The sequence below is a fragment of the Suricata suricatta genome, chromosome 5 (assembly GCF_006229205.1).
Source record: "Suricata suricatta isolate VVHF042 chromosome 5, meerkat_22Aug2017_6uvM2_HiC, whole genome shotgun sequence".
Classification (NCBI taxonomy): Eukaryota; Metazoa; Chordata; class Mammalia; order Carnivora; family Herpestidae; genus Suricata; species Suricata suricatta.
Genome location: NC_043704.1, coordinates 145,122,848 through 145,142,114, shown reverse-complemented (window position 1 = coordinate 145,142,114; position 19,267 = coordinate 145,122,848). Strand labels below are relative to the sequence as shown.

The 19,267-nt window shown below is 39.5% G+C and overlaps 1 protein-coding gene across 6 annotated transcripts in view; it reads left to right on the top strand.

Annotated features, from left to right (window-relative positions):
- Positions 1-1,501: 1,501 nt before the first annotated feature.
- The window catches only part of NKTR (natural killer cell triggering receptor), a 58,409-nt gene continuing 40,643 nt past the window's right edge, over positions 1,502-19,267 (top strand). For all 6 annotated transcript variants that reach the window (XM_029940407.1, XM_029940406.1, XM_029940412.1 and 3 more), the window contains exons 1-2: positions 1,502-1,623; positions 1,808-1,888. In XM_029940407.1, the coding sequence (XP_029796267.1) occupies positions 1,831-1,888 (58 nt within the window). In that variant the 5' untranslated portion in view covers positions 1,502-1,623; positions 1,808-1,830. The remainder of the gene's footprint in view (positions 1,624-1,807; positions 1,889-19,267) is intronic.

Sequence of the window (19,267 nt, the reverse complement as noted above, 5' to 3'; positions counted from 1 at the left end):
TTCAAAGCAAAGAATAAAATAGTGGTTGCCATGGGATGGGAAGAGCGGAAAGGAGTTGCTACCAATGGTAATAAAATTTGACCTGTGCAAGATGAATACATCAATAAATTGCTGTACATTGTGTCTATTGGTAACAATACCATATTGTGCACTTAAAAATCCGTTAAGAGGGTAGATGTCATATTAAGGGTTCTTACTATAATAAAGTAAAACTAAAATAAATAAAATAGAGTGGTTGCCTGAGGCTGGGTAGAAAGGAGAATGCCCTTCTTGTTCAATGGATACAGAGTTTCAATTTTCCAAGATGAAAAATGTTCTGTGGATAGATGGTGGTGATGATTGCACATTGTTAAGGTACTTAATGTCTCAAAACTGTACACTTGAGTTATATGACAATTTTATGCAATGTGGGTTTTACAGTTTAAAGAAAATAAAACAAAAACAAAACAGTGTGACCCAGGCATATAGATACACATAAACAGTGTAACAAAACAAGTGCAGAAATAGAAGCACATACATAAGTAGTCTTAAAGTCAAGGTAATTCATTTGATAAAAGGCAGTTTTTTTCAGCAAAGGGTGGTGGAACTACTCTGTTTACGTAGGCGGACAAAATGAACCTCAACCTCTACGTGACACCACAACGAAACATTCCAATATATGGTATTCTTACACGTAAACTATGAAACTTCTGGAAGAAAACCCGGGAGCTTGAGGCAAGCAGAGATTTCTCAGCACACAAAGAGCTCAAACCATACGAGAAACTTACCAAGTGACTTCACTAAAATTAAAAACTGCTTTGCACAAACCACAAACCGCTGTCTAAACAATGAAAAGACCCAGCTTAGGAGAAAATATTCGCATTTATATATGACAAAAGATTTGTATTTAGAACATATACATATCACCTAGTTAACAAAACATTTGTACACAGAACTCTCGCATTCAGACGACGAACAGGAATAAAAACCGGACAAAAGTCCTGAACCAACTCCTCACAAAAGATGCAGAAATGTCCATGAACAGAAAACTATCCCAGTGACGCTGGCGCCAAAGAGGGAACTAAGGCACATCTGAGCCTAAAAGGTCTTTTGTGAGACAGTTTAACAGGAGGAGAGTGTCTTAACTACTCCGTGCGAAAAGGAAAACAAACAAAAGATCCGTCCGTTTACTAGACATCAAAGACTTAAGTTCTCACATATGCAGACAATACGGAAGCACCGCTACACCGGAAAACGAGCAGACGCTCACGGTTCTAGTAGAAGGGGGAGAGGAAGCAGAGAGCGCAGGCGTGTTCGGAGCTCCCAGATTGGACGACTGACTCCAATGGGTGAGAAAGGGGCGGGACAAAGAAGGACCAGCTCAGGTATAGGAGCGTCAGGCCAGATGCTCCTCGAGGGCTCCCAGTCACGCCCACCTGCGCGCGCACCCTTCAGTTAAACACCCCCTTGGAGACAGTACTCTCGCGTTATTTGTCTTGATTCTCGCGGGGTTTAGCGTGGCACTGGGAGGCCGGGCGCCGGGGAGGAGGTGGTGGTCGGTTAGTGGCGTTGGGCTCCGGCCGCCTAGGTGGCAGTGCTTTCTCCTCTGCTCACGGGGAGCGCCTCAGGCTGGAGGCTAACCAGGTGAAGAGCTCGCCTTCCTATGTGTGCGCGGTACTTGGGAGTCGGGAGGCCGGGCGCTGGAGGGGACCCGTCTCAGACCCCCGTGGTGTCGAGATAGGCCGGCGCGAGGCGACCGTGGCGCGGGCTCCGCCCCAGCCTCCGCCCTAGCTCCCGCCTTGACCGCTTTCCTCCCCCTTTCTCCTAGCTCTTGCCGCCGCCTCGGTAGCGATGGGGGCGCAGGACCGGCCGCAGTGTCACTTCGACATCGAGATCAACCGAGAGCCGGGTGAGCCGGAGACTGGGCTCCTACTGGGGCCTGGACCATCCCTGGGGAAGGGGAGGGGTCTACCTTCATCAACCCTCCCCCAAGCTGTTTGGGGAGCGGGTAGTCGCAGTCCGCACTGAGCGAAAATCTATGGAAAGGAGATTTTCTTTGGAAAATCTATGGTCCGGATCCACCACTCCCATTCTACTCGGATTCGGGGCTTCGCCTTCCCAGGCCCCTTGCGGGGACACTACGCCCCGCGCCCCCCGGACTGAGTGTTCGTACCATGTCTGGCGCCAAGATAAAGGGGTGCAGTCCTCGGACTTTTTCTCTCAATGTCTCTAAGGCAAACATTCCCATATCCTATTTCTATTTTTCTCTCTACTGTGAGGTTTGGACTCGTATATTGTCTTTCCTAAACCTTGTATGTCATTAGTAGATTAACTCCACTAATGTTTTTCCGTAAGTGTCTTCAGCCAGAATTTCTCGATTCGTGGGAAAATGACTTTGTGAAAGTCTTGTGCGATCAACCAAAGCAGTGTGTACCAGCAGGATTAGAACACGAATGCGCGTAGCTTTAATGCTTCGTCTTTACGGAAACCCGCCATTCGTTAGTATAGTTTATTGAAAATAAAATATTTTCTTCTGAAGAGTAGTTGCGACGTAGCAGAGCCTTCAGGGTTCCGAACTGTTAGCCTTCCCCGCCGCCCCCCCCCCCCACCGTATCTGTGACAGAAGTTTTAGTTGAAACCATATGTAAAGTTTGTGCAGCGTCTTTTTCAGCAGATTTTTATTGAGAGCCTGCAACTGTTCTAAACTCTGGGGATAGCAGTGAATAAAACAAAGGACTGTCTTCTTAGTAGTTTGTATTTTGTTTTGGGAAAGAGCGACCGTAAACAAGGGGAAAAATACAGTGGCTTGTAGTAGGAGTACTGTCCTAATATGTTAGTCAGAAAAAACCTTTTATTTTGAGATGACAGGCAGGCATCTGAAGGAGATGAGGAGGGGGGCCATTGTGGATATTTTTGAGGAGTACTCCTGGCAACCGAAGTTAGTACAAAGGCCCTGAGGAGGGAGTGTGTTTGCATGTTTGAGGAACTGCTGGAAACCCAGGGTAGAGTAGTGGAGGGATGAGAGTAGCAGGAAATGGCTGTACACCATTGTGAGGACTTCAGCTCTGAGATAAGATATTGAAGGGTTTTGAGCAAAGGAGTGTTGTGATCTTAGAAGTCTTGTTGCATTCTTGCATTAATACCTTGAGACTTGATGGATCTTAATCCTTAACACTGTATAATCTTACACTGTAGTGAATCCATGTTCAGATAACGGCCTTTTTTTTTAAGAATTAAAAATAGTATACTCATAAAAAGTATTAAGTAGAACAGATTCTATAACTAGGTAAAATACTCCTTTCCTAGTACATATATTTATATTCTAGACTTGCAAATAACTTTTGTTATGTAAAATCTACAGGAGATGTTTGGTAAATGTTGAATGAACTTCAGTCCCCAACATCCAAGGTAATTTATTATGATACCATACCATTCTGACAGAAGTGGCCAGCAGGCTTGAGAACACTGAATGGTACAAGGAATGCTTATACTGTTCTAGATTGAACGAGTTGATAGTTGGCAATTTTATGTGGTTCAGTCTCATATAATACTTTAGTACACTACTTAGAGGATTTAACCATTGGTAAGTATGTCATTTGAGTACTTAGCCAAGTGATATTCTTGACTTCCTGAATTGTTAATAATTTGCTTAATGTAAATACAAAGTAGTAACAAAGATGGTTTAAGAATGGCCATACTGACCATATTAATGAGATCAAGAAGTATTGATAAAAATTGAGTTGAATACAACACAGTATGTATTCTTTTCCATTACTATCAATGGGAATGTGTATGCTTTATAGCAAGTTAACTATAAAATGAGTGCAAATATATTTTTAACAAGGTAGCATCTTTTTTTTAAGTTTATTTATTTTGAGAGCAAGCAAGCGTGTTCTCTTAAACTTAGTTTTTAAGAAATCATTAAGTTTTGATATGTTCTTTTTTTAGGAGAGAGGCAGAGAGAGAGAGAGGTTGGAGAGAGAATCTCAAGCAGGCTCTGCACTTTCAGCACAGAGGCCTGTGCTTGCAGTACTTGATGTGAGGCTCTGTCTCACAAATCTTGAGATAATGACCTGAGCCAAGATTTAGAGTGAGTTGCTTGACCTACTGAGCCATCCAGGCACCCCAAGAAGAATCTTTATACATAACTGTCTGAAATAATTCCATACTATGTCCTAGGAATTTTTTTCAGACAGTTTTTAACTAAAATTTTTATTTCTTTAGTAGTTGCAGAACTGTTCATATTATTCTTGAATGAGTTATCTGTGGGATCTATAGTGATAGTTCTTCCTTCATTTCTGATATTGATAATCTGTGCCCTTTGTCTTTTTCCTTGGTCTGTTTGCCTGGAGTTTTATCAGTTTTATCAGTATCATATTTATTTATCATTTCAAAGTTCTTTGATTTTGGTTAATTTTTTTTTCCACAACTGTTTTCCTTCAGGTATAATGGTTCCTGCTCTTTATTTCCTTTCTAATGCTTGATTTGGTTTACATTTGCTCTTTTTCTAGTTTCTTTAAAGTAGAAACCTGGATTGTTGACTTTCTTTTTTTTTAAGTTTTCTTTTAATGTTTTATTTATTTTTGAGACAGAGAGAGACAAAGCATGAGAGGGGGAGGGGCAGAGAAATAGGGAGACACAGAAACCCGAGCTGTCAGCAAAGAGCCCAACGCAGGGCTCGAACCCACTAACGTGAGATCATGATCTGAGTGGAAGTTGGAGGCTTAAACGACTGAGCCACCCAGGCACCCCAAGACCTTTCTTTTGTAATGTAAGAATTTAATGCTGTAACTTTCCTTCGGTATGCAGGACCCCACAAATTTTGATATATTGCATATTTTACTTTAGTTCAAAATTTTCTAATTTCCCTTGAGGCTTAGTCTTTGGCTTATGAATTACTGAGAAGTGTTTTGGGGCACCTGGGTGTTTCAGCCGGTTAAGTGACTGACCTTTGATTTTGGCTCAGGTCATGGCCTCATGGTTTGTGGGTTCAAGCCCCTCATCTTGGATTCTGTGGCTGTCAGCGCTTGGGATTCTCTTTGTCCCTCTCTCACCCTCTCTATCTGCTCCTCCCCTGTTCTCACAGATGTGCTTACACTCTCTCTCAAAATAGTAAACTTAAAAAAAAAAAAAAGTTTTAATTTCTAAATACAGTACTTTGCAGTTGTTTTCTGTTAATGACTTATAGTTTAATTCCGTTATGCTCAGAGAATATTCTTTGTATGACCTTAGTTCTTTTAAATTTATTGAGGTTTGATATGTTATATTTTAGTGAATTTCCCATGTGCACTTGAAAAGAATGTCTATTTTGCTGTTTTTGTGTGGAGTGTTGTACATTTTTAAGTTTTTAGAAAATGTTTATGTATGTATTTTGAAAGAGAGCATGAGTAAGGAGAGGCAGAAAAAGAGGGAGAGAGAATCCCAAGCAGGTTCCGCACTGCCAGAGCAGAGCCTGAGGTAGGGCTTGAACTCATGAACTGTGAGGTCATTACCTGAGCCCAAATCAAGAGCCAGATGCTTAACTGACTGAGCACCCAGGCACTCCTCTGTGGAGTGTTCTATAAATGTCAGCTTGAGCCAGTTGGCTTAATAGTGTTGTTCAATTCTGTATTCTGGCTGATATTTTTTTCTCCTGGTTTTATTGATTACCAAGAAAGGAGTATTGAAGTCTGTCTATAATTGTTAATTTGATTATTTCTTCTTTCAAACCTATTAGTTTTTGCTTCATTTACTTTGAAGCTCTTGTTCGATGAATGCATACACCTTTAGGACTGTTATGTCTTCCCAATGAATTGAGCCTTTTGTCATTATGTAATGACCCTTGTTAATTTCCTTGTTTCTGAAACTTGCTTTGTCTAATGTGAATACTACTACCCCAGTTTTTTTGTTAGTGTTTATGTGGTATGTCATTTTCTGTCCTTTTACTTTTAACTTCTATTTAAGGTGGGTTTCTTGTTGATTGTAAATAGATGGATCTTGTTTTTTAACCTGTTCTCACAATCTTTTAATCATATATGTAGACAATTTACATTTAATGCAATTATTGTTTGGATTTGTCTAATATTTGTTTTTGCTTCTTCTGTTTTCTTCTATTTTGGGTTATTTGAATATATTTTAGTATTTTTAATTTTTCTGTTTTGGATTATTTGAATATTTTTTAGTATTTTTAATTTTTAAATTTCTTTAATGTTATTATTTTTGGGAGAGAGAGAGACAGCATGAGCAGGGGAGGGGCAGCCGAGACAGAAACACAGGAATTTGAAGCAGGATCCAGGCTCTGAGCTGTTAGCACAGCGCCTAACGTGGGGCTTGAACCCACGAACCTGAGCCAAAGTCGGACGCTTAACCAACTGATCTGATCCACTCAGGCACCCCTCTATTGGTTTTTTGATGATCTCTATAGTTTTCTCTTGATGCAATTTTAATAAAATTTTTATTATACAGCAATAATATAATTAATACTTTTCCAAATCCAAATGATACTAAATATAAATCTACATGGTGGATCAGAGGGACTCCAGCAAATTTTATGTATTTGATTTCTCTGCACAGTTTTTTTAGTGGTTACTCTAGAGATTACGTATACATACTTGGCTTTTCATGGTGTACCTAGAACTAATGTACCACTTCAGGTGAAATGTCGAAGCCATCCCACCACATAATATCTCTTTACCTCTTTATATTGTATTTGTCATATGTACATTTACAAACACTGAAAAACCTTTGCTTCCAAACATCACACATATTAGCTTAAGAGAAAAAATACTCTCATAATTTACCCACATATTTACATTTCTGTTGCTCACATGTGTTCATTCCCTTTGGTATCATTCCTTTCCACCTGAAGAACTGGCTTAAAGTATTTCTTTTAAAGCAGATCTTCTTCCAACAACTTCTCTTTGTTTATTTTGTTTTTGTTTTTGTTTTTTTATTTATTTTTGAGAGACAGAGATAGTGCGAGCAAGGGGAGGGTCAGAGAGACAGGGAGACACAGAATCCAACGCAGGCCCCAGGCTCTTGAGCTGTCAGCACAGAGCCCGATGCGGGGCTCAAACCCACGAACTGTGAGATCATGACCTGAGCTGAAGCCTGACGCTTAACCACTGAGCCACCCACGCGCCCCATTTTGTTTTTGTTTTTTAACCTGAGAATTTTACTTTACCATTATTCTTGAAATATATTTTCACAGTTATGGAATTCTGAATTGACAGTTACTTTCTTTTAGCACTTGAAAAATGTTCACTGCCTTCTGGTCAGTTTGATAAATCCATAGTCATTCAAATTGTTTTGCCCCCTACGTAAAGTGTTATTTTGTCTGACTACTTTTAAGATTTTTACTCTCTCTTACATTTTAGCAGTTTTATTGTGATGTGTCTTGGCATGAATTTCTTTGTGTTTATTTTCTTTGGGGTTTACTGATCTTCTTGAATATGTGTTTGTCTTTTGCCATATTTAAGACATTTTCAGCTAATATTTCTTCAGCTCTTTTCTGTCCAACACTCTTTTTCCTCTCTTTCCAGGACTTTGATGACACAAATATCAAACCTTTTGATGTTACCTCACAAGTCCAAGGCTTTGTTCAGTTTTTTCCCCCCAATATTTTTTTCTCTCTGTTTTTCAGATTGGATAATTTCTATTAATTGGCCTCAAGTTCACTGACATTTTCCTCTGTCATCTCCATTGTTGTTGAGCCCACCTAGTGAATTTTTAATTTTGGCCATTGTTTTTTTTTTGTTTTGTTTTAAAATTTCCTGTTTTTGCTTGAGACTTTCTGTTTTTCCGTTCATTTGTACTTAACGTAGTATGGTTGTAATAGCTGCTCTAAAGTCTTTTTCTAACAGGTTTCTAACACCCGTATCACTGTTTTTGTCTTTACCCTTACGGGTTATGAGATTTTCATGGTTCTTTAAATGTCGATAAATATTGAATTGTATGCTGGACATTTTGCGCATTATGTTACATGACCCTGAGTCTGTTAAATCCTGTGGAGAATATCCACTGTTGTTGTTGTTGGTGATGATGATGATGCTATTGTGACCACCTTCTGTGTAGAGTAAGATTCACACATGCATAATGCGTGGATGAGCCCTGGAGTTTGTACTTTATGGGGATTTTTTCTTGAGGGAGCTCCCTCTTTGTGATTTCCTCAACATTGGCCCTTAGGGACTCCCTTTTTTGGCCATTGGGCCAGAAAGCTAGGGTTTTAGTTTCCTTACTTTGTCATGTACTTCTTATGATTGTGTCTATCTCTGAGGCTAAGTGGCAAGAGAACAGAGTAAAAGAACAGGAGAGGGGAACCTGGGTGGTGCAGTTGGTAAAGTGTGCAACTCTTGGTTTCAGCCCAGGTCACGATTTCTCGGGTGTTGAGTTTGAGTCCCGCATTGGGCTCTGCACTGCCCATGTGGAGCCTGCTTGGGAATCTCTCTCTCTCCCTGTCCCTCTCTGCCCCTCCCCCATGTGTGCTCCCTCTCTCAAAATAAATCAACTTAAAAGAAAAAAAGTAGCAAGGATTGTTATGCTCTTGGGAACACAGTTCCTTTACTCAGAAAGATTTGCCTGCCCTGAAGTTTTATATGCTTGCTTGGTCACCACTGCTCATACACTGCCATCACTATGGAATTGCCTAGGAGCTAGAACAAGAGAGAGTGGGAAAAACAGACAGAATATGGGGTTTCCCCCATTCACTGTGATCTGTAGGACGTAGAAGTCCTCTTTCCCTCTCCCTAGACTAGAAATAGAGGGCTTTCCTCAGAGCTCTTCTGTACCTAGAATGCAGTTCTGGGTTTCAGATAGCTTTTGATTCCAGGCCACGAGATAAGGTATGAAAACAAAATTCATTACCAATTCGTGGGCTTTTGTGTTACTTCTACAGTCTGCCTGCTTCCATTCATTTTTCAGTCCTTAGATAATCGTTCCATTCTTTTTGGCCAAGTTTTCTTAGTTCAGCTGCATTCAGTGAGAAAGTTAGGGTGGACTATGTTTGTTCCATATAGACTTCCTTATACATTTCTTACACATTTATAAAGATGTTAACTGACAGAAATTAGCCAGTCATTTTTCATTGTCTTTACAAATATGTTCGTGTTTCCTGAAGCCATTAGCTTTTTGAATGAAATGTAATACCCACTTCGGAAACATATGTATGTGTGTGTGTATATATATATGTGTGTGTGTATATATATATGTGTGTATGTATGTATGTATGTATGTATATGTATATATATGAAATCCTCATTGACAACTTCATTTTTCTGACAGACTCACCCTTCTCTGGTTAAATGTTAATTCTCTAGGGTTGCTAGTGAGAACCTCCAAGGGTAGACATGAAATAGTAATCTTGTCGTTTGGTGCCTCAGGAGCTTGCCTTTTCATTGGGATCCTTGTACCAAGAAATTGGGAACCTACGGAACCATGTTTTAGATACCTGTTAGTAAACTGATTTAAGCCAGGTTAGTCCAGAATAGTCATTAGGTTTTTCTTTTTAAGTTTTTATTTTATTTTTGACAGAAAGAGAGCATGAGTGTGAGCTGGGGAGGGGCCGAGAGAGAGGGAGACAGAATCCGAAGCAGGCTCCAGGCTCCAAGCTGTCAGCACGGAGCCTGATGTGGGACTCGAACTCATGAACTGTGAGATCATGACCTGAGCCAAAGTTGGCTGCTCAACTGACTGAGCTACCCAGGCACCTCTAGGGTTTTTCTTTTTTTAAGTACATATTAGAGAGTTGGCAATGAGTTAGGTGCGGGCCATAGATTGCCTTTGTCACAATCTTGGTACCAGGGACCCCCAAAAGTTTGCCAACATATAGACAATAGCAAGCAAGTATGCCCACATGTAGGAAGCAACCAGTTCTGTAAGTTTGATGAAGTTCCAGTTCTTTTTTTTTTTTTTTCCCAGTGCTCAAAGCACTCTTTATGTGAAAGATTCCTGCTCTTGAAAATTGTCGTGCAAATATTTATCAGGCACCAGAATACTTTAAACTTGGGGCTAACCTCAGGACTTTTTTTGGTGGACCTAGCCTCAGGTTCTGCTCCAAAGGGCGACCCTCCAGATTCATTTGTCCTGTTAATGCAAGGGTATGGATTATCTTTAAATATTTTTATTCCGTCCATATATCACTAATTCTGAACATCACTAATTGGCCAATCAGGATGCATTTCTAACATTTATGTTGCTAATTCTAAGGCCTCTGGTTAGTGAGAGATAAAGATAGCAAAAGTATTTTTAGTAGCCACTCTGAGGTTTGGCCTTTGATTGTCACCTTTGGAGGGTGTTTCTTTTTGGTTAAGGTGTAGTTTAAAATCTCAGGATTGCTTTATATCAGAATGTCTATGAAGGATATCTTAAAGTAAATTATCGTTGTAATATACTACATGATAGTGGCAAAACGGTGTAGGCCTTTTGTTTTCAAATCACAATATGTTTTCACAAGGCTCCGGAATGTCAAACACCCATTTGTTTGCTTGCATCCTGTCAGTATGCAGTGATTTCCCACAGGTTAAAGGACATGTGATGACACAACAGATAAAATGCAGGAGTGGGCAGGAAACCCTGTCTTCTGCCACACTAGACATTAGTTACATTTGCAAACACGTAAAACAGTGACACTTGAAAGCTTTTTGTTCGTTTTTGGAAATATAAATTATTAAAAATATTTGCATATAATGAGTTTATTAATTTTTAATGTGGTATCAGTAAACATAAACCCATATAAAAAATCTTTAAGGATATAGAAGGGTTCTAAGGCCAAAAAGCTTGAGAACTGCTGTTCTAGACACATGCTTTCATAGAATGCAAGCATTGGGCTTTATCTACAGATGTTTTCAACTTTTTGTTTGGATATAATTTAATAATTATAAGAAGTTGAAAAATAAAAATTATTAAGAATCATCCAGCTATCCTTTACCCAGAATCATCTGTTGTATTTTATACCATTTGTTCTCTCTGCACACACAATTTTTTTCTGAACCATCTGAGGGTAAGTTACCTATATCAAGGCTCTTTACTCTTAAATATCTCTTAAATACTTAAGTATATAGTTTTTAGCATATTAAGAATAGAGTTACTTCTTACTGCAGTATAGTTGTCAACTTTATAAATTTGTATTGGTGATACTCTAATCTGCCGTCTCTGTATTCCTTCCATTTTTGTGATTTGGCCTAAAACGTCAATTACAGCACTTTTTCTCTTCCAATATAAAATCTAATCTAGCATCAGATATTACATTCAGAGAAGAGACAAACAGCACTGGTGCTGCAGAATCTGCTTGAGATTCTCTCTCCCTGTCTGATGTGGAGCTTGATCTCACCAGCTGTGAGATCATGACCTGAGCTGCAATAAAGAGTTGGATACTTAACTGACTGAGCCACTCAGGCACCCCTACCCTCCATTTTTATAGCTTTTTTTGTTTCTTTTATGACATTGACATTTTAGAGGAATGCAGTGTGCCCTTCCCTCATTTTTAAGTAAACATTACATTTTGTGTTTGTCAGAGGCTTGAAGTTCGTCTTCAAAAGTGATAACCAGGGTATTTCTTTAGAGGAATGTTCAACTTTGGAATTTTTATGTGGGCCTCAGAGCAATATCATTAAACCCTGACAGTTCATCAAAATCGGTTAAAAAAAAAAAAGGATGAATAGTTGAAATTATTGTGTTTACATTATTGCTTACGATTCACATGGATTGAAATAATTGAAATGGAGTACTACTTGTGACCTTGGGTAAGCCACTTGACCTCTTTGTAGAAAGGAAATACTGTCAGTTTTGTCTTAATGTGGCTGTGAAGATACCACAGCAAAATTTATTTATCTTCAAAATTACCCTTTAAACTTTACTTATCTATATATTTACATTTATTTATATTTGAGAGACAGAGCACAAATTGGGGAGGGTCAGAGAGAGAAGGAAAAGCAGAATCTGAAGCAGGCTCCAGGCGCTGAGTGGGTTTCTCCTTTGAGAGTGAGGCATGTGGGGATCTGGTATATTCTGAGGAAACAGGAGGTTGTGTTCAACTTCACCCTAGTCCTAAGCTCATGTCGAGTGACTGGATGCAGTAGTCTGCCCAATTTAGATTTCTTCCCTTTTTATATACTCACAAATTAAATAGGACTCCAGTGTAATAGTGCCTGTGAAGTAAGGTTGTTAGGAGGACTAATAAAGTAATGGAACCAGCTGTCTTACAGATTGTGTTTTGTAACATTTTTGGGAGACAGAGACAGCGCGAGCAGGGGAGGGTCAGAGAGAGAGGGAGACACAGAATCTGAAGCAGGCTCCAGGCTCTGAGCAATTTGTCAGCACAGAGCCTGATGCGGTACTTGAACCCACAAACCGTGAGATCATGACCTGAGCCGAAGCCGGACACTTAATCGACTGAGCCACCCAGGTGCCCCTGTTAGAGATACTTCTAACAAAGAAATCATTCTTACTGCAGGCTTACATTCCCTCCAACTCCCATTATCCTGTAGAAACAGTTTTTATATATGATTTTTGATAATGCAGTGTTTCTTTAAATTCTGTCTTGTTGTTTGCAGAGCACACTGTTATCTATAAAGAACCTTGCATACTGACATAATTTTTTTCTTTTAAAAAAAATTGTTTTTAACATTTAAGTTTGAGGAACAGAGCATGAGTGGGGGAGGGGAAGAGAGAGGGACACACAGAATTGGAAGCAGGCTCCAGGCTCTGAGCTGCCAGCACAGAGCCCGATGTGGGGCTTGAACCCCTGAACTGTGAGATCATGACCTGAGACGAAGTTGGACGCTCTACCGAATGAGCCATCCAGGTGACCCCATAATTTTTCTTTAAGTTGCTCTAATTATTAACATGTGCATGAATGTGAGCATGTGCATTGAGTTGAGTACAGCTTTTGTTTAGACAGATTTTTCTAGGTAAGCCTTTTTGTTCACATTTTAGTGAAAAGGCTTGTTTCAGCTTTCTGTAAGCAAGAGGGTTTGGTGATTTTTTTCTTTTTTCTCTATTATTATTATTATTATTATTATTTCTTAAGAAATTTGTCCTGGAGAATCCCAATCCAGACCTGACTGGATGGTTTTGAAGGCAGACACATAGGGTTTTTATGGGGACTTTAAGAGGAGAAAGTTGACTTCTTATTACCTTCCTTTTCCCTCTACTTTCTCTGCCTCAAAAGCTCATGTGACATATACAAACTTTGGTTTTCCCTTTTCCACTTTAAACATAAGATGGCTGTTTCTTGTCTAACTCCCACCTCCTATCCCCTCATTGAATTCCTATGCTTTTCTGTTATTTTTCTACCTTTGTTGGTTTTCATCTGTCAGTGTTGTTGCAAAGGGAATTCTGACATTGGTGGTATGAACTACCTGTCCAGTACGATTCCTTACAGTTCTGATTTGCACATCATTTACATAAAGTCTTAAAGCTTTCCAGAATATATATCTTTCAGCCTGGATCCTTGGTAGAACAAAGCACTTACACAGATGGTCAGGTGTTCAATAAACAGTTATCTTACTGGGAATAAAAGAAAATGGAAACTAAAAAGATCTCTTTAAATAGCCAGAAGAAAGCTGAGGCTAAAAAGGGCAAGATTTAGGTGACTAACAGAATTATCTAGAAAAGAGACCATGCTTTCAAAATTATCTCAAAACTTGAATTCTAAACCCCTACTGTGAATGCCTTACTATGTCAGTCTTGCTGCAGTCTCATTGTCTCATTGTGTTTCAGGAGACTATGTCTTAAGTAGATAGCTATATAGTGACATCTTGAATTCCTGTTTCCAGTCCTTATAGACTTGTACACATCATTGAAGCTTGATTCTTAATTAAATAACGTGTGAGTAGAGGGGGTAAAAAGGGTAGATTCTCTCTATTCAGGCTGGGCACCCAATATGAAGGGGCAAAGGTAAGAGTTATGTCCCTAAATTAAGCTCCAGGAAAGGAATCCTCACAGGACTGCAGTGACACTAGTAGTTTGAAAATGACCCAAACAAACAAACCAGACAGAGTGACCTACTACTGCTGCTGCTCTGCTCTCTGCCTCCTTGGGCTTACCTAGCTGTTGTCACCACTGCAAAACTCCATGTTTTTTTAGAAGTCTGATTCCAGAAGTAGAAGAAGGAGACTGAAAAGCAGGAGTAAACCGAGGGTACCTAGCTTCTGCCCCCAAACAGTCATCTTTCCCAGAGAGCCTGAAAGTTTCCACGTGACTTTTCCTTACAAACTGCAATTCTGGGTAAATAAGTGTTCCCATTTTAAGAATGCTATCATCTCTGGGAAGGTTTGTTTTTATACATAGTCTAAGCTTATGCAGCAAGACTGCTTTCTTCTTCTCTTCTTTTTTATAGTGTTTATTTATTTTGAGAAAGAGGGAGCATATGCAGGAGAGGTGGGGGCGGGGAGAGAGAGAGAGAGAGAAAGAGAAAGAACCTCAAGCAGGCCCTGTGCTGTCAGTGCAGAGCCAGCTTAGGGCTCGATCTCTCGAACCATGAGATCATGACCTGAACCGAAGTTAAGAGTCAGATGCTTAACGGACTGAGCCTCCCAGGTGCCTCAAAACTGTCTTCTAAATTGTTTGATGAGAGAGCTACTCTGGGAGTTGTGTTTGGGGGAAGGGGAGGTCAGTGATGTTACAGCCTGCGAAGTTAGCTGAGTATACATATTGGAAAGAACATTGGATGAGGACTCAGAAGACCAGGCTCTTTATACCCATTTTACAGATGAGACTCTCAGAGTCTTGATCCAACCAAGATCATGTAGCTAGTAATTGTGAAAGCCAGGGTTCTAGCCTAGTTTTCTTTCTTACCCATTATACTATGGCTGCTGTGTAAAACCTAGGGTTTAGTATTGTGAAGTTCCTGGAAAAACAGCAGATTTAAGGAGAGTGCTGAGTAGGGCAGCATTAGGATATTTGTTGGCTGGGGAGTAGAGCACCTAAGATGGGAAACCAGATAGATATGGCAGTAGGAATTCTTAAACAGGAAAACAAAAGTATTTCCCAAATGTGTCTTCCATTATCATTGTATACAGGAAGGAATGAAAAATTCCTTTTACTTCTTCCTCCCTTTCTAGAATTTTAGCTAATATTGTTAGTTATTTGCTTGATTGCATCAGTATTATAGATCAGGTAGGCTTTCTTGGCTGCCCTCAGGACTTAATCGCCACTTATAACATTGTTTCTGTTAGAAAATATTTTCCTTATTCTCCAGAGGATGGGGGACCAGCCCACGTACCCCCAGCCGAACGGTCCCTGAGTAGGTGGTTGGTGTCGGCGAATTATCTATAGGAAAGAAAGAAGACAGACAACGTGAATGGTGATAAAGCCACACTTTACTAAGAAAGTCAGTGTCTTTTATGCCATAGGGGATTATACATTTTTTTTCTTTAATGATTACATAGTTTATGGTCCTTGAGAAAGTAAAAACATGCTCTGGGAAGGATCATTTTTTATCACAGAAGAGAGAACAGCCGTGAGAACAGAAGTAAAACAGGAATCTGTCTCTCAAAGAATCTTCTTTTCTTCAAGGCCGTTTAGCAGTTATGTCTGGGCAAGACGCTTATTATCGAAAAAGTTAATTTTAGACAGAGGATTGTGTTTGCCTCCAACAGCAGGCAATGAAGTGGGAACAGAAATAATGTAAGGGAAAGCTGGCGCCACTAACTGACCCAAGTTGATTCAAAACTTAAAGGTATTTGCCTTTTTTGCTTTTGCAAAGCAACGAGAAAAATCATAGACAGGTTAAATAGAAGCCACATGTGCAGCCCAGGAGGCCAAATTTTGTTTCACAGTCTTTCTACTTGTTCCGCAACTTCGCAAATAGTTCTCTTGTGCCCCGGAGGTCTGGCCATCAACGGTCACTCTTCTGTGTCCCGGAGGCAGTGCCATCAACGGTAGCTCTGCGGGAGGTTTTTTGGCCTATTGGGCCCCAACAATATTCCTAACCACCAATTTGAAGATGGTTTTTTTAAACATGTAAGATTTAAGATAGAGGCTGCCAGTGTTTATGAATGACACATCAGTAAAATGAATTTGCAAGTTCTAAACCTTGTGACTTGAACTCTTGCTGCATCTGTTTGGCACATTTGAAGCTAGAGAGGGCTTCCTTGTTTTTTGTTAGTAAAAATAGTACATGCTCATAATAAAAACACCAACGATATTTAAAAAGTTAAACCTGCCTTAAAACCCTGCCTAAAAACCATGCAGAGATAATCACAACTAACGTTTTCTGAACCTCTTGTCTTAATGTGTAGACTGATTCATACACAATTTTTTAAAATGGCATAAGCTCCATTCTGTTCTGACCCTGCCCTTTTCTGTTAAACAGTATGTTCTCAACTTTTCCATTTCAGTGAATTAAGCTTTCTGTAATCACTTATAGTGGTTATATAGTTTACTATCATATGGAAGTACCTCTATTTGTTAGAATATATGATGGTGATGGTTGCTAAACATAAAGGCTAAATAATAAATAACAGTGAGTTAGATTTAAGACAAATGTTCTCTTGCAAGCTACCAGCCAGTCAGCAGATCAAGGCTGATGATATGAGGGACTCAGGTTTGGTCTTGTTACTCTGTCACTCTTGCTATAGGGTGGATGGGTGAAGCTCTTAACAGAAGAATTCAAGTTGGGTAAATACAAATGAAATGATGAAATTAGAAGAAACATTCTGCAACCCTCAGTATGATTGGTTTAGGAAAGGATCATTACTGGCCAAATGGTTGGGTGAAAAGTTGTTATAGAACATAGTATGTGCATGTAAGTTATCGTTTCACTTACTAATTTAAAAGTGGGGGGAAGTGAAAGTGAGAGGTCTAATACTTTAGCATTACCAGTAATGGGTCAGACTGACTTGTGCTTCCAATTTTTTTTAATGTTTATTCATTTTTTGAGAGATAGAGCATGAGCAGGGGAGAGGCAGAGAGAGAGGGAGACACAGAATCCGAAGCAGGCTCCAGGCTCTGAGCTGTCAGCACAGAGCCTGATGTGGGGCTCAAACCCGCAAACTGCGAGATCATGACCTGAGCCGAAGTCCGTTGCTTAACTGACTGAGCCACCCCAGGTGCCCCTGAATTGTGCTTCCTAATGCGATGCAGAAAAGGGGGGGGGAGGAGCTGTTTTAGATTTAGAGACCAAAGCATGACAACCAAATCAATGCATAATCTTTGGTTAGATTCCTTAATTTAAAAAAGAGGTATAAAGGGCATTGTGGAACCAGTTGGGTAAATACGAATATGGACTATATATTAGACTGTGGTGTTAATCACTGTTAACATGTGACAGTGGTACTGGGGTTAAGTACAGAATATCTTTTTTCTTTAGGAGTATATACCAAGGTAATTGGGGTGGAGCATGACAACATCTATAATTTTCAGTTTGAAGCAGAAGAAAGTGTGTAGAAAGGCAGGAATAAAATTAATATGGCAAGACATCTTTATAGATTAAAATTTTTTTTTCAATAAGTTGATGGGGAGAAGGGCATTGCATGTTCATTCAGATAACCTTCAGTATCATTTTGTTAAATACCTCTAGAAATCTTAGTACTTTTTGCAGGGTTGCAATTAAATGACTATGTGTTACTTTAGGGAAAATTGGACACATTTGAAATTTAGAATTTTCCTGTCTAAGAACAAGTTATGTCTCTTCTTTTATTCAGATTGCCTTTATGCCTGTCAGAGGTTTGTAGTTTTTATAGGTCCTACAGTCTTAGGCTGAGTGGCTAGAATGTTTTTTGTTGGTGTTAAATGTGATTTTAATTCTGTTATTTTTTAATAGTTCTTATTGATCATAAAATAAATATTAATATTTTCAATGTTTCTATTCTGTTTGGTTCTTTTAGGTTTTCTAGATGTACAGCTATGTCTTTCAAATAATGATAAATTTGATCTTTTTAATATATGTACTCCTCATATAGTTCTCTTGTCTACTGTATTGCCTAGACTTTCTAGAACAGCATTAAACGATAGTGATGAGAACAAGCAATTTTGACTTGTCCCTTACTTTAATGACATTAATGCTGTACTAATGTTCCACCACTAAACATAATGGTGGCTTTTGATTTGAAAGGTGTCTGAGAATTTTTGTGCTTATGTTAAGCGATGAATGTTCAGGGTGCCTGGCTCAGTCTGTTGAGTGTCAGACTTTTGATTTCAGGTCATGATCCCAGGGTCTTGAGATCGATGGAGCCTGCTAAAGATAATCATTCTCTCTCTCTCTCCCTCCCTCTCTCCCTCCCTCCCCTCCTTCTCCCCTGCACCTCCCCCTCTGCTCCTGTCCCTTGCTCATGCGCTCTCTCTTTCTCCCATATGTCTCCCTCACATTCATTCTCCCCCCACCTTTTTTTTTTTTTTTTTTACCTTCACCAAATGCTCTTTTGGTTTCTGTCTCAGGATAGTATCTTTTAAAAAATGAGATTGATAGAAAGTTTTAAAGTTTATTTTATATCATCTTTCTCAGGCTTTGGTATCAATTTAATTTGCTTCATAAAATTTGTTAAGTTTTTCATCTTTTGCCATGCTCTGATTTTAAATCAGAGCTCATTTTTAAATGCTCATTTTTAAAAAATATTTATTTATTTTTATTTTTCATATAGTTTATTGTCAAGCTGGTTTCCATATAACACCCAGTGCTCTTCCCCACATGTGCCCTCCTTCATGACCATCACCCCACTTCCCCTTTCTTCCTCCCCCTTCAGCCCTCAGTTCGTTTTTGGCATTCAAGAGTCTCTCATGATTTGCCTCCCTCTCCCTAACTCTTTTCCCCCTTCCTCTCCCCATGGTCCTCTGTTAGGTTTCTACTGTTTAGACTTATCAGTGAAAACATATGGTATCTGTTTTTTCTCCACCTGACTTATTTCGCTTAGCATGACACCCTCGAGGTCTATCCACTTTGCTGCGAATGGCCAGATTTCATTCTTTCTCATTGCCATGTAGTACTCCATTGTAAATATAAATCACGTCTTCTTGATCCATTCATCAGTTGATGGCCATTTAGGCTCTTTCCATGATTTGGCTATTGTAGAAAGTGCCACCATGAACATTGGGGTACATGTGCTCCTCTGCATTAGCACTTTTGTATCCCTTGGGTAAATTCCTAGCAGTGCCACTGCTTGGTCATAGGGGAGTTCTACTGATAGTTTTTTGAGGAACCTCCACACTGTTTTCCAGAGTGGCTGTACCAGTTTACATTCCCACCAATAGTGTAGGAGGGTGCCCGTTTCTCCACATCCTCGCTAGCATCTATAGTCTCTTGATTTGTTCATTTTAGCCACTCTTACTGGCGTGAGGTGGTGTCTCAGTGTGGTTTTGATTTGTGTTTCCCTGA